General features: G+C 42.5%; 1 protein-coding gene across 2 annotated transcripts in view; it reads right to left on the bottom strand.

Moving 5' to 3' along the window:
- Positions 1 to 26408, bottom strand: part of MLXIPL (MLX interacting protein like) — a 69640-nt gene that overhangs the window by 31176 nt on the left and 12056 nt on the right. For both annotated transcript variants that reach the window (XM_081942401.1, XM_081942402.1), the window contains exons 2-7: positions 19378 to 19484; positions 13487 to 13569; positions 12053 to 12142; positions 11281 to 11325; positions 9178 to 9379; positions 3912 to 3992 (exon numbers count right to left, since the gene is read on the bottom strand). In XM_081942401.1, coding sequence (XP_081798527.1) covers positions 3912 to 3992; positions 9178 to 9379; positions 11281 to 11325; positions 12053 to 12142; positions 13487 to 13569; positions 19378 to 19484 — 608 coding nt within the window. The remainder of the gene's footprint in view (positions 1 to 3911; positions 3993 to 9177; positions 9380 to 11280; positions 11326 to 12052; positions 12143 to 13486; positions 13570 to 19377; positions 19485 to 26408) is intronic.

Below are 26408 nucleotides of genomic sequence, written 5' to 3'. Positions count from 1 at the left end.
ACCAAATATGCAGTGTGGTGTGTAAAATAAGGTATTGGTGTGGCAATAAGCACACTCCAAGTCAGACAAGGCTGGGGCTCATCTAAATTTTGCCATTCTTTCCCTATAGCAAAGAAGATTACCCCATACAATATGGGCAACCCAGACTAAAATTGTTATTAAGGAAATCTATTCTAAATTACAGGACAGAGATTTCATGGTATAGGAGCAGATTACGCCAGACCAGACACAGATGAAGGGTGCAAAAGCTAGCTGTAAGTTTCCGTACAGATCACACATTAAGTTTCTTTTCTTGCATCAGCCATATCTCCTTGGGGGGTTCCCCCCCTCAAGATGTTAAAAAAAAACCCTTTCAATTTCAATCTTAATGAAAAAAAAACAATTTATACATTCATTATATTTCACTGTTAATGGCCAGTTCATAGAAAGGCTTGGCAAGTATCACAGTGTGTAGAAACACGCCACAGATTGTACAAATAGCTGCGGATCGCAGTTGCTAAAAGTTAGAGGAAACAAGTAGATTGTCCGATATCTAAGACTCAGTATAAGACCATGGATGATCAGTGAATAAACTGTAAATTGGCTGTAATCCCCCTATTTTATTGCTCTGTGGATGCTAAATGCACTTCTGCCAATTTCTTTCAATGACTTGGACAGAATCAGTTGGGACGCGAGAAAATAAAGTAGTAGTAAGGACTATTTAGCATACTGTCCCCTTTCCAGGGAGGGTCCTCTGTTGCAGTGGTTCCTTCCCCCGCCGAGTGGTTTTCAGCTTCTTGAGAAGAAAGGTGATATTTTATTTATACCCCCACCCCTGGAGCAAAGAGAATGATCTTTCCTGAATGTATATTCAAGAATTCCAATGTCCAAGCAGCTTCTTCTTAGGATTGGGAGGCCCAAGTCAGAAAACATCTAGGAGATATTGTGCTTCATCTGTAGCCATGAAGCAGGTGTAGTTTGCCGCATGGGGGGGTGATTGACCTAGGTTGGACTAGGCAAAATTCACTCTATAAAATCCTGAGAGATGCAAGAACTCCCCAGGCTGCTTTCCTGGTCTCTGGCTACTTTGTGATATGCAGTTATGTTTTCACAACTGAACCTCACCTCTGGGATAGAGATGAAGGATCAGAGGGCCCAAGTCTACAGAACGAGAGTGGTCTGAACAAGTACAAAGAGCACTTCCTTCTTTCCCTGAGCACCAGCTCTCTCGCAGCCCTAAGATTTATTGGGAAGGGCTATCTATGCCAGGGAACAGGGAGGGGACCGAATAAAAGCAAGGCTCAACTCCCACCACATCTGCCCCATCATCTCCTACCTGCAGGGGAAGGCCAGCAGCAGTCTGTCACCATCCCCAGAGACTGCCGTGGTCCTGCCATGGGGACTTCTCCATATGGTTCAGGTTCCTCTCCTCTCCAGACATTCAGAGCAGCAAAAGGGGTGGTGGTTCCTCATTCAACAGGGGCCTCTGCCCTTTGACTGACAGGCAGAGGATTCTGTAGCCTGCCTGGGGACAGAGTTGGTGACCTTACTGCCACTCCTCTGCATTGCAGCAGTGGGGTTTTTTTGGGGGGGGGAGGAGGGCTAACCCAGGTTTTTCCTTGAACTACTCTCCTTCCATAAAAAAAAAAGTCAAAGAGGCTTCCGGAACATCGAGATAAGAAGGGGGCTTTTTAGAAGCATTTTCAGTCCCTGGCACAATGCAGGCTCAATTTAGTCTTCCAAGATATGGAAGTTTGGGAATATAATCAGGTTAATGTCCGCTGTTTAGTTTCAGGATGGGGACAGTGATGAAATTACTACCGGTTCTGTGGGCATGGCTTGGTGGGCATGGCAGGGGAAGGATACTGCAAAATCTCCATTCCCACCCCACTCTGGGGCCAGCCAGAGGTGGTATTTGCGGGTTCTCGGAACTACTCAAAATTTCCACTACCTGTTCTCCGGAACCTGTGAGAACCTGCTGAATTTCGCCCCTGGATGGGATTCTCAGGTGGCGGCCCCAAAACCCCTGGAAGAGAATGCAGTTCAGACACCAGTCCTTTAGTTCTTCTTAAAAGAAACAAGGCTTAACTGAAAATTACAGTCCCTAAAATTCTAGCTGTGAGATAAACTGCCTCTGAGCATGTCTAAAGTGTTTCTCTTCATTGCATTATCTATTTCCTTGATTTCTTTTTATTACCCCTGAGGATTGATCTTAACAAAAGATCTAAATCAAGCCCTTATTTACTGACTTTCCTTGTTATATTTTTAAATTATTTTTGGAACACAGCCAACGCAGTTGTCCCCATCATCACTTTATCTTCACACCAGAAAAAGCATCATCAATTTCTATGCCTCAAGACTGACGTTAAAAGCAGTAACATTCAAAAAATGTTGGTAGATTCTAACTCCTTAATTAAAAGATTTCAACAATTAGTACGTACAATCATATTCGCCGGGTCTCAAATATCCTGGACTACACAGCTAAGACCACAGCAGTGGATCAAAATCATTTTACTTATTTCAAGAGTTGTCGTATGTATGGTTATTTTTGACGTCACCTTTCCACTGAAAGTCACCCAGATAGAAACACAGTCAACAGAAATAAATTTTTTAAATGTTAAAATTTTAAAACGTTAAATGTTTAACATTTAAATGTTAAGTTTAACATTTAAATGTTAATTTTTTTTAACAAGTCTTCTACGTTGGTGACAGTACAGACTGTCATATTAAAGCAAGGAAAGAAGGATGCCTTTTCCTTAGGGCTCTGACTCAAATGCACATACTATTGAAGCAATTAATCAAGGACAACATCTGTAATGAGATTTCAATTGCACCCACAATTTACCTCTTCACTGCATCATCATTCAAAGGTATCCATCGCCTCTACAATTCTCAGTCACTCTAAGAAGGATCCATCTCTTCTCCCAAACCAGGTACTTTCTAGGTCTATTGGGAGTCCAGTTCCAATGATTCTAAGCCAGTATGTGCTTACTGGGAATTATACTACAGGACTGTAGTGGATTGGGGGTGGGGTGGGGAGTTATCAGATTGGAGAAATCTGAATTAGAGTTTGTCAACCTGAAGGAAGAACATAACCTTCCTGGCACCTTACCTCTGGTTGAGTACACACAACATATTGAAGCCAATATTACATGATGGCTTGGTTCACACAATGTGCTAAGATAGCAGCTGTTTTTTTTCACAATTTTCTGAGCCCCAAAATGCCTGACCCCATTTCAACCTAGTCAGCGTATTGTACAAAACGGATCATGAGTTTCTGCAATAGGATGCTTGAGAAAGGGTTTCATGGGCAAGTACCTTGCACAAAACCAGCATGAGCTAAGGGATTGTTTTTCCATTCCTTGGTTCTAAGTGTTTCCTACATTCAGAAGCACATCGGTAAAAGGAGTGAAGTGACCCTCCTCCAACCCACATTTTATTTTTCAGTCCTTCATTTGTTCTTTGGCTGCCTCCTGGTCTGCAGCCCCCAACCACCCCCTCCTCATAAATTTCCTCTTTCTTGAGTAGAAACTTTTCCTTCCTCTCTGAGTAGCCCCTGGCGTGGTTCCACATTCATGTAACACAAGTTATATTTGGGGAACTGTTAAAAGTGGAGGCTGGAGAACCATCTGTCAGGGATGCTTTAAATTGGATTTCGGCATCAAGAGTGGGATTGGAGTTGAGGACTTTCCTCCTCCTCCTCCTCCTCCTCCTCCTCCTCCTCCTCCTCCTCCTCCTCCTCCTCCTCCTCCTCTTCTCCCATTTCCATCAAATTGAGAAAATGTGACACATTAATAGAACCAAAGGGCCTTAGAATGGAAGCCTCTGCTGAAGCCTTGAATGTGCCTCACAGATCATAACCATCAAATGGCTCCCATTCTAGATCTCTCCCATGATCTCTTCCACTTCCCCCAGAATAGGCTGGTTCCTACCAGATATCTCCATGAAATCATCAAGATTTGGCTGCAGTGGGGCCAGGTCTGGTTGGATCATGTCCGCGTTGCCAACGTAAGCTGTAAGAGAGGAAAAGAAAGCAAAGATTTACCATAGAACTCATGGAGATCTATGAGTGTGATGCAGCCAGCTAAAGTTCTCTATATGAAGAGTTATATCTCTATAGCTATTCTGCTTGCCTAGCCCAGGGGAAAACACTGCCCCTGTTCATGGAGGTTCTATTTACAGCCCAATTTAAGAACTGCCTTGCTGTATCAGATCGATTTATGTCTCTTCCGGATGATCATGAGTGGGACAAACCAGAAACACTCATGCTTCTAAGTCAGGGGTGAAATCTACTTACCTTCGCTACTGGATCACAAATGTGAGCACACGCGTCACCTCTGCGCAAGCGCAGGACCTTACGTGCATGTGCAGAGCTTCAAAAACGGACGTGATGACGTCCGGGCGGGTGGAGGAGCCTGCTACGAAGCATGCTTGCAAAGGTAAGTAGAACAGCGGGGGGTGGGGGGGGAATCTGCTGTGCCACACGATTTAGATTAGCTAGAAAGCAGGAAATCCTGCTTTCTAGCTAATATAAATCGAGTGGCACAGCTGACCGTGGGAAATACTGGTTCGCCTGAACCGGTAGCATTATTTTACTACCGGTTCAGACGAACCGGTAGCTTTTTTTACTACCATTTCGGGCGAACTGGTCCGAACCGGTAGCATTTCACCCCTGCTTCTAGCGTTCAGGCACCAATCTATATAACTTTTCAATAGTTATATCTACGCTCAGCCAGGCTTTTGCTTGTTGCCACCTGCTCCTCCCACACAGACATTTAGCTTTTGAAAGTGGAAGGTAAAGAACAGTAGAAGCGGATATTTATGTGGCTCATACAACTGTGACTCTTGTTATTTAGTCATGCAGAAAGAGAGGAAGGGAAGAGAAGGATTTTGAAAAGCAAAGTCTGCTCAAGGGCCTTTGGACCAGACTAGCTGACCTGGGCTGGGAACTTTAGGCCATTGGATCAATGGGTTCTCTGTCCTCATTCTAAATGAACGTTTCTTACTCTCAGCAACTTTAAGATGTGTGTCATCAACTCCTAAATTGTCCCATGCTGGCTGGGGAATTCTGGAAGCTGAAGTCCACATATCTTAAATTTGCTAAGATTGAGAAACACTGTTCTCTAATTACCTGTTTAAAAAAGGACACAGTAATCTAGACCAACCTGTTAGGTAAAGGTTCCCCTTGCACATATGTGCTAGTCTTTCCTGACTCTAGGGGGCGGTGCTCGTCTCCATTTCAAAGCTGAAGAGCCAGCATAGTCCGAAGACGTCTCTATGGTCATTTGGCTGGCATGACTAAATGCTGAAGGAGCATGGAACGCTGTTACCTTCCCACTAAAGGTTGTCCCTATTTTTTTACTTGCATTTTTTACATGCTTTCGAACTGCTAGGTTGGCAGAAGCTGGGACAAGTAACTCACTCCAAGCTCATTCCATTACGTGGATCTAGTGATTTGAACCACTGTACTGCCATTTTTTCTGATTGACAAGTCTTAGCCACTGAGCCCACATCCCTATAGACCAGTGGTTCTCAACCTGTGAGTCAGGACCCCTTTGGGGATCAAATGACCCTTTCACAGGGGTCACCTAAGACCATCGGAAAACACATATTTTCGATGGTCTTAGGAACCGAGACACCAATTTTATGGTTGAGGGTCACCACAACATGTGGAACTATATTAAAGGGAATTGGGAAGGTTGAGAACCACTGCTATAGACCAACGTGTTTACTGCCTTGCAGAATAAAAACCCATCTGTCTACCAGATTTCAGAAAATACCTTATTGCTTCTATAGAGGGATGCTGTGTTTGCAAGCCTTGCATACTTGATCTGCTGTCCTTCAACTTAGTTTGTGTCATTAATGTGTCTGAACCTACGTCTCTGCTGCTACTAGCTCTAACAAATATATAGGGAGGCCTTGCTTACTGTCTTGTTTAGCCACTGTTTGAACTTACACAAGGTTGAAAAAGTAACTTTATTACTGGACCTCACATATACGACAATTACAGCATCCCTGCAGTCAAATGATTAAAATCTGCATGCTTAACAATAGGCTTCTGACCATCAGTTAATGGAGAACAGAAGTAAGACCACAGATGGTGATCACCCGATGTTTTGCTTAACAATCTGCAATGATTCACTTAATAACCACAACAGAAGTAAGGTTGTAAACCCATAGCAGTCATATGATGCTTCACTTAGCAACTGGATTGCTTAACAATGTAACTGCTGGTCCCAGTTGTGGTTACTAAGTGAGGGCAACTAGTACCCTGACCCCAACCCCTAACCTCTGAACATAAAGTTACATTTAGCTATCGTAGATAAGAGCCATTGACAAATCAATTATCATCGTCTGAATTAATCCCTTTAAGGGTTTATAGTTTATGACTGTGACTATCCATATGACTAATTTTTTATACTGTGGCTCATTGGAAACATGAGGATTTATGAGATTAAGCATCTCATTCAACATTATGAAAACCATAAAAAGAAATTATGCTTCTGGAAGCATAATTTAGAAAAATGTTTACTTTATTACTTTTTAATGTTATATGATTAAAAGCTAACACAGGCGGCGCAGTGGTTAGAATGCAGGATTGCAGGCTGACTCAGCCCACTGCCAGGAGTTCGGTTCTCACTGGCTCAAGATTGACTCAATCTTCCATCCTTCCAAGGTCAGTAAAATGAGGACCCAGATTGTTGACTCTGTAAACCACTTAGAGAGTGCTGTAAAGCACCATGAAGTGCAGTGGTGGGTTCCTGCTGGATCGCACCGGATCGCGCGCTCTCCCTTTCAGCGCTCCACCTGGCTTGCGCGCTCCCTTTCAGCGCTCCACCTGGCTTGCGCGCTCCCTTTCAGCGCTCCACCTGGCTCTCGCGCTCCCTTCCGGCACTGAAACCGGAAGTACAGTCTTGCCCCGCCCCTGGCGAAGCAACGACGCCTGTCTGCGCTCCACCAGCTCGGCTGGGAACGGAGATGTTTCCTCAGCGGAGCGGAGCGCCTGAAAGTCTTTTCAGGCGCTCCGCTCCGCTGAGGAAACATCTCCGTTCCCAGCCGAGCTGGTGGAGCGCAGACAGGCGTCGTTGCTTCGCCAGGGCCGGGCAAAACTGTACTTCCGGTTTCAGCGCCGGAAGGGAGCGCGAGAGCCAGGTGGAGCGCTGAAAGGGAGCGTGCAAGCCAGGTGGAGCGCTGAAAGGGAGCGCGCAAGCCAGGTGGAGCGCTGAAAGGGAGCGCGCAAGCCAGGTGGAGCGCTGAAAGGGAGCGCGCGCGATCCGGTGCGATCCGGGAGGAACCCACCACTGAGAAGTGGTATATAAATTTAAGTGCTATTGCTATTTTGGAGTAGTGATAGTAAGTCAAGGAAAACATCAAATCCATGTGACAGCTATGAAAAAGTAAATTTCATGTAGTAGATGTTTTAGAAAGAAATTGAAAATGAAACTAACACTGCTTTATTCAAATCACTACATTTGGAATACTGTACTGTTTTGGTCACAACTTCTTTACAAAGTGGCAGAATTATAAACAATGCAGAAGAAAACAAATGTGCACAGGTTGGTAACTTCCTATGAAGAAAAAGTACAATGTGTGAGAAAGTGTTAAGTGGGAAAACTATAAGCAGAATGTGGTTGAGTAAATTAAAAGTATGCATGTGGCAGGAGCAACTACTCAGAGTCAAAAGATAGAGATGAATGGTGGAAAATTTAGGATAGAAAAAAAAGAAGTATTTCACAAAGCTATACTATGACTTTCTATTGTGGTAATAACCAAAAACATTAAAGTCTTTAAAAGCCATGAGACCTTGTCATGGAAGATAAAACTATCAAAGATTACTATTAGGATATCTTTATTATTACCTACAGATTTTTGTCAATGCATTTTGTGATACTCATACCTTAAAGGGGGGCTTCCAACAACTTTTAGTTGGTTTTTTGGGGGGGAACCAGGATTTTATAATGGAGTAATGGACTATATAGAGACTAATGGACTATTTACATATTATATATAGGGGACATATATAGGGGACACGGTGGCTCAGTGGCTTAGATGTTGAGCTTGTCGATCAGAAAGATTGGCAGTTTGGGGGTTCGAATCACTAGCACTGCATAATGGCGTGAGTTCCCGTTACTTGACCCAGCTTCTGCCAACCTAGCAGTTTGAATGCATGTAAAAAATGCAAGTAGAAAAATAGGAACTGCCTTTGGTGGGAAGGTAATAGCATTCCGTACGCCTTTGGTGTTTAGTCATGCCGGCCACATGACCACAGAGACGTCTTTGGACAGCACTGGCTCTTCAGCTTTGAAACAGAGATGAGTACCGCCCCCTAGAGTCGGGAACGACTAGCATATATGCGTGTGGACTATTTGGTCTGATCTTTAATGGACTATTTGGTCTGATCAAGTTCTCATGAGATATTATCTCACTGGCTAGTGAACTCCCTAAAAGTTACTGCCTCACCACAAAACTGAATGCAAAATTAGAGAGACCACTGCTTTGCTGTAGCCTAGTGCTCTACATGGGGCTGCCCTTGAAGAGCATCCGGAAGCTCCAGTTGGTGCAAAATGCAGTGGTCCGCATGGTTTTGTGCACATGTATCACTTCTCCTGCAGGAGCTGAATTGGCTGTCGATTTATTTCCAGGTGCAATTTAAGGGGCTGGTTGTCACCTTTAAATCCCTTCATGGCTTGGGACCAGGTTATCTCAGGGACTGTCTCTTGCCAGTCACATCTACCCGACCCATTAGAGCACAGAGGGAAGGAATGCTGCAGATCCCATCCCCTAGGAAGATACACCTGGTGGGACCCAGAAGAAAGGCCTTCTCTGTGTTGGCCCCCTTTCTCTGTAACATCATCCTCCCAGAGATTAGAATGGCCCCCACTCTAGCAATCTTCCAAAAGGCGCTGAAGACCTGGTTCTGCCAGTGGGCCTGGGGAACGCCGGGAGGGATGGAGCCCATTCAATGGCTCGTGTGAGGTGCTGTCACCAGGGCAGGGGATGGGGGATTTATTATATTATTTTATCAATTTATTATATTAGTTTTATTCTTTTTATACGAGGTTTTATATTCTGTAAGCCGCCTTGAAGTCACCATGTGCAAATAGGCGCCAATATAAATTCCCTAAATAAAAATAAATAAATAGTAGAAAAAAATCTTCAGACTGTCCCAAAGCCAGGAGAGACGGACACCAGAATTACCTTCCTCTGATGATGATTGAGGTGGACAGTTGCCCTGGGTCATGGTGAACAGGGTGTCCGAGATGTCTGAGAGGAAGGTGTCCATATCAAAGAGCTGCCTTCCCTGCTCCTCCTCCTCTTCCTTATCCCGCAGCAGCATTGGCACCACGTTGGAGAACAGCTGGTTACACCAGTTCTCTGTCGATTGCCAAGGTACATCTTCCTGCATAGGAGAGAAATGAATCTTCAGCTGGGATCTCATCAGGATCCCTTTGTTGTGGCCCGCCAGTGGTCAGCGGATCTGGCAGGAGATTTGGATAGTGAGGAGGTTGGGGAGGAACATGGGCCAGTCCTGGAGTAATAATAATACAATAATAATACAATAGTAGAGTTGGAAGGGACCTTGGAGGTCTTCTAGTCCAACCCCCTGCCTAGGCAGGAAACCCTATACCGTTTCAGACAAATAGCTATCCAACATCTTCTTAAAGACTTCCAGTGTTGGGGCATTCACAACTTCTGGAGGCAAGCTGTTCCACTGATTAATTGTTCTCACTGTCAGGAAATTTCTCCTCAGTTCTAAGTTGCTTCTCTACCTTGATTAGTTTCCACCCATTGCTTCTTGTTCTACCCTCAGGTGCTTTGGAGAATAGTTTGACTCCCTCTTCTTTGTGGCAACCTCTGAGATATTGGAATAATGCTATCATGTCTCCCCTAGTCCTTCTTTCTCTTAAGCTAAACATACCCAGTTCCTGCAACCGTTCTTCATATGTTTTAGTCTCCAGTCCCCTAATCATCTTTGTTGCTCTTCTCTGCACTCTTTCTAGAGTCTCCACATCTTTTTTACATCGTGGCGACCAGAACTGAATGCAGTATTCCAAGTGTGGCCTTACCAAGGCATTATAAAGTGGTATTAACACTTCACGTGATCTTGATTCTATCCCTCTGTTGATGCAGCCTAGAACTGTGTTGGCTTTTTTGGCAGCTGCTGCACACTGCTGGCTCATATTTAAATGGTTGTCCACTAGGACTCCAAGATCCCTTTCACAGTTACTACTACTGAGTAAGGTATCACCTATACTGTACCTGTGCATTCCGTTTTTGTTGCCTAAATGTAGAACCTTACTCTTTTCACCATTGAATTTCATTTTATTAGATAGTGCCCAATGTTCAAGTTTGTCAAGATCCTTCTGTATCTTAAGCTTATCTTCTGGAGTGTTGGCTATTCCTGCCAGCTTGGTATCATCTGCAAATTTGATGAGTTCCCCATTTATTCCCTCATCCAAATCATTGATGAAGATGTTGAAGAGTACTGGGCCTAAAACAGAGCCTTGGGGTACTCCACTGCATACTTCCCTCCATGTAGATGCAGTTCCATTGAGAACTACACGTTGAGTGCGGTTGGTCAGCCAGTTACCAATCCATCTGGTGGTGATGCTGTCTAACCCACATTCTTCTACTTTATCTAGTAGTAGGTTATGGTCTACCTTATCAAAAGCCTTACTGAAGTCCAAGTAAACTATATCAACGGCATTCCTCTGGTCCACTAATTTTGTCCAGTCTTGGAGAAGCTCTGACGAGGGCTCTGTGTCAGAGGCAGAGATGGGGCCAGGGCCGTCTGACAGTTATCAGCTGCCTTCGGAGTCGGACATCAGTGGGGCAGAAGAACAGCTAGAGCCTGTTCCCAGTGTGCACATGCGCAGAGCTGCCAGGAGAAGGGAACAGCTAAGGAACAAGGGTCGACTCAGGAGTAAGGCCACAGGTGGACGGTGAATGGCCCCTCCCATAGGGAATAAAGAGGAGCAAAAGGGGAGGGGAGTTTGCAGGAGACAATTAGTTCAATTCATTAGGGTGAAGATCTGTTCCTGACTTCTTGCCAAATAATTGCTGCTACAGGGTGGCGTTTGGATGATATTGGCCTGGCAGCTCTCCAAGCTTGACAAAGGTCTGTAGTTGTGAAATCTCTTGAAAGACTGTTGGCTGGGACTTGGCTGGAGAGGAATTTACTTTAAACTAAATAAAAGGGGTTTTATCGGGACAAGGAGTTGGCTTCGTGCTTTTTTCCTAGGTCAGAATACCCTTTATAATGCAGCTCCAAATGGATTCAACCAGATTCTCTTCACTCACCGGTTTTGGGCTGGGAACTTCCCCTTCCCGGCTAAACCTGTGGAGCTGTAAGAGAAAAGCTACGTTAGACTTGGATTTCAATTGAGGAATGACACGTTTTCTGGTTGGAGCTGTTAAAAGACAATCAGAAGTCACCCTCATTTCAGAGGGAATGAAAGTGACAGGTGGTTTGATTCATGCTAATAAGGACAGTGCTCTTAAATAAGGTAGGTGGCTCTAGTGGTGCCTAATACTCTTTCAGGTAATCTCAGATATCCTTAAGGTACAAGGATGTGCAAAAATTTCACCTCTCCTGATTGGAGCTTTCTCCTTTAGGGACAAGTAATGGGAGCTTACTCCGTTACGCTGCGCTATGGATTTGAACTGCTGAACTGCCGAACTTCTGATCGACAAGCTCAGCGTCTTAGCCACTGAGCCACCACACCCCCATACGGTATATGGATAATAACATAATAATAAGAACAGCTAGCGGAAGCAGAAATTCCAGAGCCAAAAGTTGCCATCTCTTGTCAATCTTGGGAAAGGTAAACCGTGGGCATTCCTAATCAAAGACCAATTGAGCCTCTAGGTGGAGCTATTACCCAACTCATGATTTGACTTTTGACTCTCTCCATTACTTTTAGTCCTCTTTTGTCAATGGTGAATGGCAGATGCAATCAGATGACATCAGGAAGTATCTGAGGACAGATACGGAGTCTATCTTTTTCTATCCCCCCACTCAAACCAGGTCAGCTTGATAACATTGTCAGGAGAAAGGAAGACAAATCCTTACTCTCTTCTTATAGTAGGTGCGCCATTTGTGATACTCTTTCATTACCACCTCAATTCGTCGCTTCCAGTAGTTTCCCTCCAGCACAACTGCCTGAGAAGGAAGACAACAAGCCAGAAGAAGAATAGATTAAAAGAAAAATAATAATAAATTTCTCATTTTTTTAAATTGCAATTTTCCAAGTTCAGCCTGGCTTTTGGGACGATAAAACCATTTAAATATTAACATGTGTCATCCGTGTAACTGAAGGGAAAGCTATTTAAATGGATTGGTCTCCAACACAATACTAATACTATCTTGCTGAGTAGATTAAGATGGATAAGATCACACTAAACTATAACTCGTGGCTTTTAAACGATATCTGGGACCATATAACAGTCGAAGAACAGAAATAACAATTTCACGGCATAGCACAATGAAAGGAAGATGGGAGAAAAAGACAAGCATAAGGAAACACTGACCCAGTTCACAAGATGCTCTTGTTTTCAGTGTCTGAGAAATTAATGATGTCAATAATTTATTAAATATGAAGATGCTCAATTCCCAGCAACTCCAAGTGGTTCTAAGGACTCCCAATACTGGATTCGTTTTAACCTTGGTCATTGGTGATTTATATAAGTTATATGAACTCTGCTGCTTATATAGAATGTATTTTGCAATCCAAAAACTTTGCGTTTTTGATTCAGCAATCAGACTGTGTGTTGCATGAAAACTGCAGAGATCTCAAAAGGTAGGTTTTTTTTTTCAAAAGCAACTGAACTTTCTTGATTTTTTTTTTTTGAAGATAAGGCGCTTCTTGGATGAGAAGTAAAACTTCTTCAAGAAAAATCAAGAAAGTCCAGTTGCTGTTTGGGGAAAAAAAACACTTTTGGGACAACCATGTCCTTGATGACTGAGAACCTTCATAGACAAAGCCATGTGATCAAAGTGACACCGTCAAATATGTTGTGTGAACCTTGTTGACTTTTCCTAACACCCATCTAATCAAACCTGTAGGGCAGGGGTGTCCAAACTTGGGAACTTTAAGACTTGTGGATTTCAACTCTCAGAATTCCCCAGCCAGACATGCTGGGGAATTCTGGGAGTTGAAGTCCACAAGTCTTAAAGTTCCCAAGTTTGGACACCCCTGCTGTAGGGGAAGAAGTGTTAAAACCTGGGGGCAGAGTTAAAAGAGGGAGTAGCCTAGAATCTCTACATAGCCACAAACAGTCCAGCCCCCTCGCCTCCCTTATCAAATTCCCAGCAGATGCTAACCATTCGTTGAGGATTTACCTGTGCACAGGCATAAGTAGCAATACATCAGTTTAATTGGACCTTCACATGTGGACCTAACCTTTCATGCTTGACAAAACTGTACCCTCAGCATCATCTATAAACACACAGTCACACATACACACACACACACTCACGATATGGAGAAAATGCTGCACCACCTACTTCTGGCTTTCGATGCTCATCTGCTTCAGACCCATCCAGAGGAGTAACAAATCCACAAACAGAGGTCTTCCTGCGTTCCACATCTGTGTAAAGAATCCATTACAGTGAAATATTCCATTGTCCAGGCAAGCTGAGGCGGCACAGGTATTCCTGCTGCTTCTCAGTATCTATTTTATGAGACGACCATGTCGTTTGCTCTGCCCCCTCCCTCTCTTTTGTCTCTCCTCCAAACATATATGAAAGCAGAAAAGACAGAGCTGTTGCTCAAGGTTTTGTAATCAAACAGAAGGACATGTAGAAATGTCCCCCCCCCACACACACTCATTTCCCCCCCCCAACCAGTGCAGTTTGGATTGCCACACTCATTATCCTTGGTCATGCTGGCTGAGATTTTTTGGACTTGCAGCCTAAAACAGGGATGGCAAACCTTTTTAGCACCAAGTGCCAAAAAGGGAGTGCGCACACCAGTGGTGGGTTTCAAATTTTTTTAGAACCTCTTCTGTAGGTGTGGCCTGCTTTGTGGGAGTGGTTTGCTGGTCATGTGACTGGGTGGGAGTGGCTTGCAGCCATTTGACCGGGTGGGAGTGGCTTGCTAGCCATGTGACTGGGTGGGCGTGGTCAGCTTGTAAAATGTGGTGAAACTCACTTAACAATGTTCTTACTTAGCAACCAAAATGTTGGCTCAGAAACTCTGGCATTTCAAGCATGCAAGTCTTAAAGCTGTCAAGTTACAAGATCCTTGCACCCTTTAGAAAAAAACCAGGGGTGTTCAAACTTGACAGCTTTAAGACTTGTGGACTTCAACTCCCAGAATTCCTCCTCCAGTCATGTTGGCTCAGAAACTCTGGCATTTGAAGCATGCAAGTCTTAAAGCTGTCAAGTTACAAGATCCTTGCACCCTTTAGAAAAAAAAACCAGGGGTGTTCAAACTTGACAGCTTTAAGACTTGTGGACTTCAACTCCCAGAATTCCTCCTCCAGTCATATTGGCTCAGAAACTCTGGCATTTGAAGCATGCAAGTCTTAAAGCTGTCAAGTTACAAGATCCTTGCACCCTTTAGGAAAAAAAAACCAGGGGTGTTCAAACTTGACAGCTTTAAGACTTGTGGACTTCAACTCCCAGAATTCCTCCTCCAGTCTTGTTGGCTCAGAAACTCTGGCATTTGAAGCATGCAAGTCTTAAAGCTGTCAAGTTACAAGATCCTTACACCCTTTAGAGAAAAAAAACCATATGTGTTCAAACTTGACAGCTTTAAGGCTTGTGGACTTCAACTCCCAGAATTCCTCCTCCAGTCATGTTGGCTCAGGAACTCTGGCATTGAAGTGTGCAAGTCTTAAAGCTGTCAAGTTACAAGACCCTTGCACCCCTAACCCTTTAGACAAAAACCCCCCAGGGGTGTTCAAACTTGACAGCTTTAAGACTTGTGGACTTCAACTCCCAGAATTCCTCCTCTCGCTCTTCATCTTGATGATGTGCGGATGGGCGGGGGGAGGGAGCTGGAACCGGTTCTAAACGGCACTGTAGATTTGTGGAACCTCTTCTATAGAAGAGGTTAGAACTGGCAGGAACCCACCCCGGCGCACACGAGCATGCCTGAGCTGAACCCCGGAAGAGGAGCTGCCCAGAGGGCATGTTTTAAAGCCTGAGGCGGCAATAACTGAGGAGGCGAAGTTCAACGAAACCCTTTATTTTTAAACAGAACAACTGACAGGAACAAGCAACACTGAACTTGTCTGACAGCTATTTATATGGGTAGCTGTCAGACGGGGAACCAATGAGTGGCCGGCTTTTCTCCAGCCAGCCGGCCAGCGCACCTGGGCCAATCAGAGGCGTTTCTTCTAACGCCATCTGCTGGCCAAGCCCGGTAGAACACAACAGCATGTGTGCCTGGAAAATGAACTTCTGGTTTCTGGCACATGCATGCGCACCAGCCAGCTAGTCTTTCGGTTATTGGGGTGCATGCGCATGCGGCAATCAGCTGGCGAGCACGCAAGCTCACACCGGAAAATGGAAGACCAGCTCTTCTAGCTTCCGGCACTGCCGCCTGCCTGAAGGCCAGTTGATCATCCCTCACGCATGCACGTCAGAAATCCAGAAGAGGAACAGGGGACGTCACGCGTGCCAGGCGACATGGCTCCGTGTTTTACTTCATACACAAGTGCCATAGGTTCACCATCACGGGCCTAAAACATCTGCTGGGTACCAAAGTATTGGTGGGGGGGGAAACCATTCTACTTCACTGTTTCTGTATTCGCCTCCCCTCATTTTCCATTTGCTATTCACGTAGCTGAGCTTCTTTTAGGCTAACAGTTGTTACAATATCTACAGCTGGATTGACATCCCCGGTTCCTATTCTCAGCTAGATGGTGACAAAGCGAGTTCCTTAATCTAAGTGCTTTGTTTATATAAGAAAAAGGTATCTGAGGCTAGACATGATTCTGTGGAATAGACTAATTAATAGTGGTGTAGTGGAGGAAAACTTCTACTATTGTCAGCAATTTGCAGGGCCATAGCAAGCTTTAGGGCAGAATAGGGAAGGGAATCTGAGAACAAAGCTGGGACATGGTTCTAGAAGCAATGGAACAAGCATAATTTGAAAAGCCTCGATATCTTGATATTAGTAAGTATGATTTGGAGGCATCATGTATTCAAATACAGGAATAATATTCTCATCAGCAAGGTAGAAACAAGGATAGTTTTCAAGGACAAAATGGTCTGAGGAAGTACAATGAATAATTCTGATGTAATCTAGTTTTTTTTTTTCCTCTTTTATCTCTTCTCTACAATTTGTCTTCCTGGTATTTTCTCACTTTTAACAATTTGTGTTTTTTTTTTGAATAATTTTTTATTGTTTTTGTCTTTTTATCACATATTACACTCTTTATATCAACAGTTTGTACAATGTTACATCGTCGTATCTATGTATGTTTTCCTCTCTTTACCATATATTACAATCCTTATGTCATTTTATCTATACATTTTTATGATGTTTAACATATTTACCTACTTTTATATACAGTTCTATGTTTATTTATGTATATTGTTTTCGGCTTAAATGTTTTTCTTATTATCCAACCATTCATACCACTTATTCCAAATTTCGTAATATTCCGATTCTTCTTTGTCCTGTAATTTTTGAGTTAGTTTGTCCATCTCTGCGCACTCCAAAGTTTTTTTTATCACTAATTCGTCTGGCGGTGTATTGTTTTGCTTCCAGCATTGGGCGAAGGCAATTCTAGCTATAGTTAATATATGTGTTAGTAAATATTTAATTTTTTTTGTATAGTTCCCTTTAATTATTCCTAATAAAAGGGTTTCAGGTTTATACTTTACTTGTTCCCCCGTAATTTCTTGTGCCCACTTCCAGATTCTTTTCCAGTATTTTTGCGATTCCGGGTATGTCCACCACATGTGGTAGTAGGTCCCTTCTTCTTTTTTACATTTCCAGCATATCGATTTCGGTGTTGGGTACATTTTTGCTAATCTTGTTGGTGGTAGGTGCCAACGATAAAACATTTTATATATATTATCTTTCAGTGTCGCTGATCTCGTTAATTTATAATTTATATTCCAAATTTTTTCCCAATCCGCTAGATCTATGTTATAACCAAAATTTTTGGCCCATGCTATCATACATCCTTTAACTATTTCTTCTTCTAAGTTTATTTCTAACAAATATTTATACATTTTCGTTATAAATTTGTTTTCTGGGCCAATTAAGATTTTGTCTATTTGTTGCAATTCCGTATATATTCCATATTCTTTTATATCTTTTTTATATCTTGATTGTAATTGGAGGTATGGCCACCAATCTATATTGATATTATTCTCTTTTAGTTCTTGATTCGTTTTCAAATTCCCTTGGTTATCTAATATTTCACTATACCTAACCATTTTTGATAAATCTAGCGTATTGGGGTGTATCATGGCTTCCATGGTGGAAAGCCATGCCGGTATTTTCATATAGTGTTTTGCTTTAATTTTATTCCAGACTTGAATTAATGCTTCTCTAATGTAATGTCTATGGAAATATTTTTGCTTCTTTTTACTCTCTTCCCATAAGAAAAAGTGCCATCCTGTTTGTAGGTCGTGGCCTTCTATTGCTAATATTCTTTTGTTTTTTAGATTTATCCAATCTTTAATCCAAATTAGTGCTGCTGCATTGTAGTAGAGTTCCCAGTCAGGTAGTCCAATACCACCTCTGCTTCTATCGTCCTGTAATGCTTTCAGTTTTATCCTAGCTTTTTTCCCTTGCCAGATGAATTTTAGTATTATTTTATTCAATTCAGTAAAAAAAGTTTTCTCTAGTTTTATGGGGATCGTTTGAAATAGATATAGGACTCTTGGTAATATGTTCATTTTATGTTCATGCTAATATCTTGGAGTACTATGAGGTGCATACAGAGAAACAAGTGGCACTTGTATTCCTGGATGCACAGAAGGCATTCGATAATTTAAATTGGCAATACATGAAACAACAAATTAAAAATATGAATCTAGGAAATAAATTTGAAAAATTAATAGAAACAATATACTCCACCCAAAAGGCAAGCATACTATTGAATGGGGAGAATACAGAGTCTTTTGAAATAACGAAAGGAGTGAGACAAGGCTGCCCACTATCACCTCTGCTTTTTATTCTGACGCTAGAAAGCCTTCTGATACGAATTAGAAAAAAACAGGAAATAAGAGGAACCAAAACTAAAAAGGAAGAATACAAAATACAGGCCTTTGCAGATGACTTAGTATTTATCATAGAAGATCCATTAGAAACAGGGAACAGGTTAATGCAAGAACTAGAAAAATATGGAAATGTCTCACTTTTAACAATTTGGTTTTATATCCTGTTGCTTACTCTAAAACTTAATATCTTGACGGGTGTGTCTAAATATGCCTAGACTTGTTCAATTGTTTTCACAAAGCCCCAAGTTCCTTCTTTAGGATTGAAAAATGGCTTTTCAGATTTTTAATAAAATCAAAATCCATACTCGAACACCCCCACCCCCAGTGGTGGGTTCCTGCCGGATCGCACCGGATCGCGCGCTCCCTTTCAGCGCTAAACCCGGAAGTACGGTCTTGCCCCACCCCTGGCGACGGGACGACGCTTGCCTGCGCTCCACCAGCTCGGCTGGGAACGGAGACGTTTCTCTGCTCAGCAATGTCTTCAGTGGAGTGGTGGCAGCCTGGCAGGCTGAGCCTGCGTCCCTTTCAGGCGCTCCGCTCTGCTGAGGAAACATCTCCGTTCCCAGCCGAGCTGGTGGAGCGCAGGCAAGCGTCGTCCCGTCGCCAGGGGCGGGGCAAGACCGTACTTCCGGGTTTAGCGCCGAAAGGGAGCGCGCGATCCGGTGCGATCCGGCAGGAACCCACCACTGCCCACCCCCAAATCTAAATTTACTGGTACTTGGATCTAGAATGTTTTTCAGATGTGCGCAATGCAAACACTGAAGCTCATTCCTGGCTCCTATCTACTGAAGCTGAGTTGAATTCCTAACCATCTGCCCCTTCCAACCAGAGGTGGTATTCAGCCAGTTCTGACCGGTTCTCCAGAAGCGGAAATGTTGAGTAGTTCGGAGAACCTATAAATACCACCTAGCCCCGCCCACATCTATTCTCTGCCTCCCAAGTCCCAGCTGATCGGCTAGATCTTCTTCTGTTGCCCTGCACAGGAGAACGGAGCTGGAAATGAGTTAGGGGGTGGGGAAGGAATGGAGATTTTACAGTATCCTTGCCCTGGAGTGGGGTGGAAATGGGGATTTTGCAGTATCCTTTCCCTGCCACGCCCACTATGCCATGCCCACAAACCACGCCCACAGAACCGGTAGTAAACATTTTTGAATCCCACCACTGCCTCCAACCCTCTCCCCATCTCCCTCCCTAGTCCCCAAACTCACACTGGATGTACCAAGCTCTCCAAATGGCATTGTTGAGGCGGATCTTGTCCCGGCAAAGTAATTGTAATCCTTTGAAATTCTTCCACTTGGGGGATACAAGCTTCCCACTGAAATGTCAAGGAAGAAGACATGGATTTAAAGAAAGGGGAGGGGAATATAAATGGGAAACAGACAGACCCCAGTTCCTTTTCTTAACCAAGTATTTGAAGTGATCCAATATCATTTTAATAAGCCAGGGCTGATGGAACTCTGGTTATATTTATCAGAAATCATTTGCTAGAACAACTAAATTGAGCAGTCATGAAAAGAGGCAGTATTCCTTCTTTAAGTGTGGTTGTCTTCATGTCCTGTGTTTTTTTTAATAAAAAGTTTTTTTTTGTTCTCTATATACAATTATAGGTATACATTCACATAGTTATTATTCTTTTTTTTCCCTTTACAATCATGGTTCTTATACATTTATCATTCCATTTATCGGGTTATACTATTCCATTTGGGTTGCTTTGTTTACAATTCCTTGCCTGCTTTGACATCACCTTCTTCTCCCTTTCTTTTCTCCCACCCTCTCTTCTCTACTTCCTTCCTTCCTCCTTTCCCTTCCTTCTTCCCTTGCCTCTCCTCTCCTCATCTCTTCCTCTTCCCCTTCCCCTTCCTACCCTCTCTCCTTCTCTCCTTCTCCCTTCCATCTTCCTCTCCTCCTCTCTATCCTCCTTCCCTCCTCTTCCTCTCATCTCCTCTCCTCTCTTCCTTTCTCTCCCTCCCTCCCTTCTCTACTTTCTTCTTTCCTCCTCTCCTTTCCCTTCCTTCTAACCTTAACTCTCCTCTACCTCTCTCTACCTCTTCCCCTTCCTACCCTCTCTCCTTCTCTCCCTCTTCCTTCCATCTTCCTCTCCTCTCCTCTCTCTTCCTTCCCTCCTTTTCTGTCTCTTCCAGCTTTTAATTTATATTTTCTTGGGGTGGTATTTCCGCGAACCCAAAAATAATTGAATATCATTTCTTGTTCCTTTTCCTTCTCTCTCTTTTTTTTTTAAAGAATATTTTTCTTTTTTGGACAGTCATAGACAGACAACACATAACACATAGAACCTTCTTCAATCACGTACAGCATGTCATTTGGTTATCAAATTTTTGTGCATCATTTCCATAGTCCTCAATTTCAATTGTATATAAAATCACAAATTATCAATCTGATATATATGTATATATTATTATCATTATCATCAATCCAGTGTATTATATTAAAAATTATTATAACTATTAAACATGCATTTGACTATAAATTGCTTTTACATCCCTCTGTATGAAATATTCTAAATTTGAAGTAAAACTATAAAATGGCATTCCATTAAATGCTCCTAAAATCATCCATCTTTATAACATATTCTAAATAAAAAAATAGTTATATTTAATAACAAAGACTTTTAAACTTCCACTCATAGTCCTCATTTGCAGTTTGTATAAAATTTCATGTCATCAAACTAGTGTATGTATATGTGTGTGTGTGTGTGTGTGTGTGTGTGTGTGTATTTGTTTTCGTAGATTTTCACGGGTGTAGGTATGCTGGTTTTGTTGTATTCAGCTCTTTTCCCGTGTAAGGTTGAGATTGTCTTTGCAACGTTTCGGCAGGATCTCACCTGCCATCTTCAAGCGTGGGCTTAAAATGCGATCGGAGCTGCCGTCTTTCTGTAAGTCTTGGTGGGAGGGGATGGGGTGTTGGCTTTGTTTCAGTAAGTGGAATGATTGGTTGTGTGGTTGTATCATGATTGGTAGATTGGTGCTGATTGGTGCAGGCTGTGTGTGCATTGTTGTTTTTCCAGCACCTTAAAGCTACAGGACATGAAATCAATTTTGAAGGAGCCAGGTTAATCTCCAAAACAGAACACCTCCACAAGAGAATAATTATGGAAGCCATCGAAATAGAGAAACACCCCCACAACATGAATAAACGTGATGATACCTCCCGCCTACCAAACATCTGGAAACCAGCCCTAGCCAACAAACGAACACCACCCACCACCCAAGCCGTTACAATACAAAACAACAATGCACACACAGCCTGCACCAATCAGCACCAATCTACCAATCATGATACAACCACACAACCAATCATTCCACTTACTGAAACAAAGCCAACACCCCATCCCCTCCCACCAAGACTTACAGAAAGACGGCAGCTCCGATCGCATTTTAAGCCCACGCTTGAAGATGGCAGGTGAGATCCTGCCGAAACGTTGCAAAGACAATCTCAACCTTACACGGGAAAAGACCCGAATACAACAAAACCAGCATATATATATATATATATATATATATATATATATATATGTATATGTATATGTATATGTATATGTATATGTATATGTATATGTATATGTATATGTATATGTATATGCGCATATATGCATATATGCATATATGCATATATATACACATTGTTATCATTATTACTCATTTATGTGACTATAACTATTCTCACACTATTTTATACATGATAGTCTAAATTTAACTAAGTTTGACTTAATTTTTATTATAAACTTTCATTACATCAACCTGTGTCTTTCCAAAAGTAGTGCAGTTTTATATCTCGTGCCATTTGTAGAATTAACATTCTGGTTGTTTTCTTGATAGATCTTATATGGACTTCTCTTCGCACCTTGTTGCTCACTGCATATTTTATGAACACTCAAAACCCTCCATTTGTTGGCCCATTGAGGAAGGTGGGGGCTATTAAGAGTAACATGTTTCTACATTTCTTAGCCAGGGAAATATAATATTCTGCCTTTTCAATATTTCCTAGGACATTTCATTTTTTCTAGCTGAGGGGTAGGTGCTAACTTCCTACAGTATAAAACTAGATATGGGTGAACGCATGGGGTTGTATCCACGTGGACTGGTTGCCATCAAAGTCCTCTGTTTTGCCATTGTACACAATGCCTCTGTGGCAAAATAGCTTATCTTTATTATTTACTTTAGGGCGCCTTGTTTCAGTCACAATCAGTAAGGAATAGGCAACCTCTGAAAGGTGAGCAGAACATTCAGAAAACGTGTCGTGGCAATATTGAGACAAGTCCATCCTGTTTTGGTTTTCTTTTTTTATTATTAAAAAAATAATAAATTTTACAATTATCACCCCCCTTACCCTTCCCTCTTCCCACCTGACCTCCCCCCCACCTCCCAGAGCAAAATACAGGGTATAAACATTTAACAACCATACGCTAACATAAGCTGACTAATTTTAACATGTTACTATTCGTATGCTTTAACTCCCCTTTTATTAAACTAACTTTGAATAAATTGTAATGTTCTTAATGCCTTCATTCATAAGCTAACTGAATTTTTTTAGTCCGGTATTTGTTTTGAATATAGTCAATCCATCTTGTCCAGTCCAGCTTGTACTTCTCATCCGAATGATCCTTCAAATACGCTGAAATCTTGGCCATCTCTGCTAAGTTTACTACTTTTAACGTCCATTCTTGGAAAGTGGGCAACTCTTCCTTCTTCCAGTATTGCGCCACCAACAATCTTGCTGCCGTTGTTAGGTTCAAGATCAGGTTAGTCTCTATGACAGTACAGTCTGAAACTATGCCTAACAAAAACAACTGGGGTGTAAACTTTATCCTCTTTTTCAAAATATTTTGAATAACCCACCATATTTTTATCCAAAATGCTTTAACTTTTTTACAAGTCCACCAAATATGGTAATACGTGGCATTAACACAATCGCATCTCCAACATTTAGATTGCAGATTCGGATACATACAGGCTAGCCTTTTTGGATCTAGATGCCATCTGTACAACATCTTGTAGAAATTCTCTCTCAAGTTCTGAGCTTGTGTAAATTTTGCATTTCTGAAATACCACCTCTGGTGCAACCTGTTTTGGTTTTCTGAAATGTTGGTAACTGTACAGCAAGTGTGTGGACCTAAACCTAGGTCCTTTCACAAGCAAGGTCCGCCCCTCTATTTAAAGGCTTGTTTTTTCTAAATGGCTGAGTTCGCACTGTATACTGAAGTAGATTAAAGTCCAGTTGGATAGTTTCTGGTTGGGTAGCACCTGGCTGATACTGGCCAGGTTTGTCTGAGAGCACAGAGAAGATTGTGAAAGGTAGGCTGGAAAATTGGAAAACATTCCTGGAAGAAGACAGTTGAAAACTGCCTGGTTATATCCATGTGGTCCCTAGAAGTGAAGCTTCATTGGGGGCAGCTTTGCCTTTTAATTCCTGATTCACTACAGGGATCTGTAGTACAGAAGTCAGCATCTGGAAAATAGAGGGAGTCAAACTATTTTCCAAGGCACCTGAGGGTAGAACAAGAAGCAATGGGTGGAAACTAATCAGGGAGAGAAGCAGCTTAGAACTGAGGAGAAACTTCCTGACAGTTAGAATAATTAATCAGTGGAACAGCTTGCCTCCAGAAGTTGTGAATGCCCCAACACTGGAAGTCTTTAAGAAGATGTTGGATAGCCATCTGTCTGAAACGGTATAGGGTTTCCTGCCTAGGCAGGGGGTTGGACTAGAAGACCTCCAAGGTCCCTTCCAACTCTGCTATTTATTGTAAAAATCTTCTGTGAACTAGGCCCTCTTATAGCAATAGCAATAGCACTTAGATTTATATACTGATTCACAGTGCTTTTACAGACCTCTCCAAGCGGTTTACAGAGTCAGCATATTGCCCCCAACAATCTGGGTCCTCATTTTACCCACCTCGGAAGGATGGAAGGCTGAGTCGAACCTTGAGCCTGGTGAGATTTGAACTGCCAAACTGCAGGCAGCCGGCAGTCAGCATAAGTAGCCCACAGTACTGCACTCTAACCACTGCACCACCATGGCTCATATTAAACTGTGTTTTATTAATTTGGATACAGCATGTGATTTAGTTAAGGTTTGTTATATTATGTGAATCCAAATGAAGAGTCCCAAAGCAGTTTTTTTTTAAAAAAAACCCAGTGCATGTGCTGTAAAGGAGAACTATTGAAACAAGAGTAAAACCATATTGTACCAATTATTCCCTCACTATAGCCACGTTTCCAGGAACAGTCACCGGCTGTTTATTCAGTGTGCAAAGCAGAGCACATTTTCGCTAATCTATGTGCAGAGACCCATGTATAAAGACAGCCTTCATCATCTCCTGGACAGGAAAGCAAGCAAACACCAGCTGGGATGGAAAACCCTGTAAAATAGCAGCCAAATGTTGAAGGAGGCAGTGCAATGGAGGAAAGTGCACAATGTGCACAACGGAGGCCAGTGCTGAATTATAAAACAGAAATCCAGAGTGAAATTGTGTAAACTTCCCTTAATTTGTTGCCCTCCAGTGACATTAGGCTACAAATCCTATCATCTTTAGTTATCATGGGTTGATATACTGCAGTGATGGCGCACCTTTTAGACATCGAGTGCCCAAACTGAGCGCACGCCCAAACTGAAAGGTGCATGTGAATGCATGGGCATGCAGAAATGCACTCATGTGTAGACATGCATGCATGCGCAGCAGGGACCCAAAGACCACGGCAGCGCAGCAAGAGGTAAGATTGTTTTCTTTCGTGAGCTTCTGTTTCGTCATTTGCAGGGAAAAAGAAGCTCACCAAAGAAATGCCATCTGACCTGGGGAGACAGCGCACGTGCCAGCAGAGAGGGCTCTGTGTGTCACCTCTGGCACACGTGCCATAGGTTCGCCATCACGGATATAGTAGATCGAATAGAGTATGCACCAGAGGTGGTATTCAGCCAGTTCTGACAGGTTCTGGAGAACCGGTAGTGGAAATTTTGAGTAGTTCAGAGAACCGGCAAATACCACCTCTGGCTGGCCCCGCCCCCCAATCGATTCACTGCATCCCAAGTCCCAGCTGATCGGCTGGGTCTTCTTTTGTTGCCCCACACAGGAGAATGGAGCTGGAAAGCAGTTTGGTGCAGTGGAGAGGGAATGGAGATTTTGCAGTATCCTTCCCCTGCCACGCCCACTAAGCCACACCACACCCACCAAGCCATGCCACGCCCACCAAGCCATGCCACGCCCACCAAGCCATGCCACGCCCACCAAGCCATGCCACGCCCACCAAGCCATGTCCACAGAAATGGCAGCAAAATTTTTTGAATCCCACCACTGGTATGCACCCTTTTCCCTCATTACCCCATAGTTTTAGACTACAATACCCACAATGGATTTCTTGACATTAGTTCAATTACTACCTGCTATTATGTGACATTCAAAGTCTTCAGGTGAATATCAAGACATCTATCCTAAGAGAGAGTTTCATGTAGACAAGTGAATCATTTGCTAAATTTTAGAATCAAGCAAAGATTAAAATTGGAGACAGGGGACTATGTATACAAACATTAGAAAGACAAAAAAACGGAATGTCCAATGGGAATTGTAGTCCTATGTATTGGAAAAGCAACAGTTTTTAAAAAATTGCTCCAACTGAGAATTAGCAAGTCTTGGAGGGATTTTTCCTCTCTTTCCCCCCTGAAAAAACCGCAATAAAAGTGGATATTATTATCTCTAAATAGCCTTCAATAACCACTTTCTGATATCTTTCTTTCTTCCAAAAATTGAAGTGGGTGGAAGAAACATGTCAAGCTAGGGCCTCATTCATTTAACTATTATGAACTTTAACTATTCATAAGTTAAAGACTAAAACAGTGTTAATTAAATACAGTTACTGCTTTCCCATATGTTAAAGATAAATGAACTATGTTGACTATTTATACAACAGGCTTAATCAGTTTATGGAAATGAACCATAAAATAACCAAACAGGCTATCTCTGACAATAATTAAAGATACCAAGCCATACATACACCCACACAGACACAGAGCAAACTTCCTGTGTTTAAAAGTAACTGAACAGTCAATCATCCCTAATCAAAAGCAGTTTATAGGTTTATTACAGTGTCTCCTATGTTCAAAAGCTACTTTTGTTATGAGCAATTAAGCAAAAAACCCAAATCTAAAACCAAAGATGCCCCTGTATCAACCCACAGCAGTGGGAGTGAACAGAAGGAAGACCACAGTCATTTTTTTGTCAAATGTTTCC

The sequence above is a fragment of the Natrix helvetica genome, assembly GCF_964273705.1.
Source record: "Natrix helvetica genome assembly, chromosome: 2".
Classification (NCBI taxonomy): domain Eukaryota; kingdom Metazoa; phylum Chordata; class Lepidosauria; order Squamata; family Natricidae; genus Natrix; species Natrix helvetica.
The sequence above is the reverse complement of the archived record's forward strand: the minus strand, read 5'-3'. Positions and strand labels throughout refer to the sequence as shown.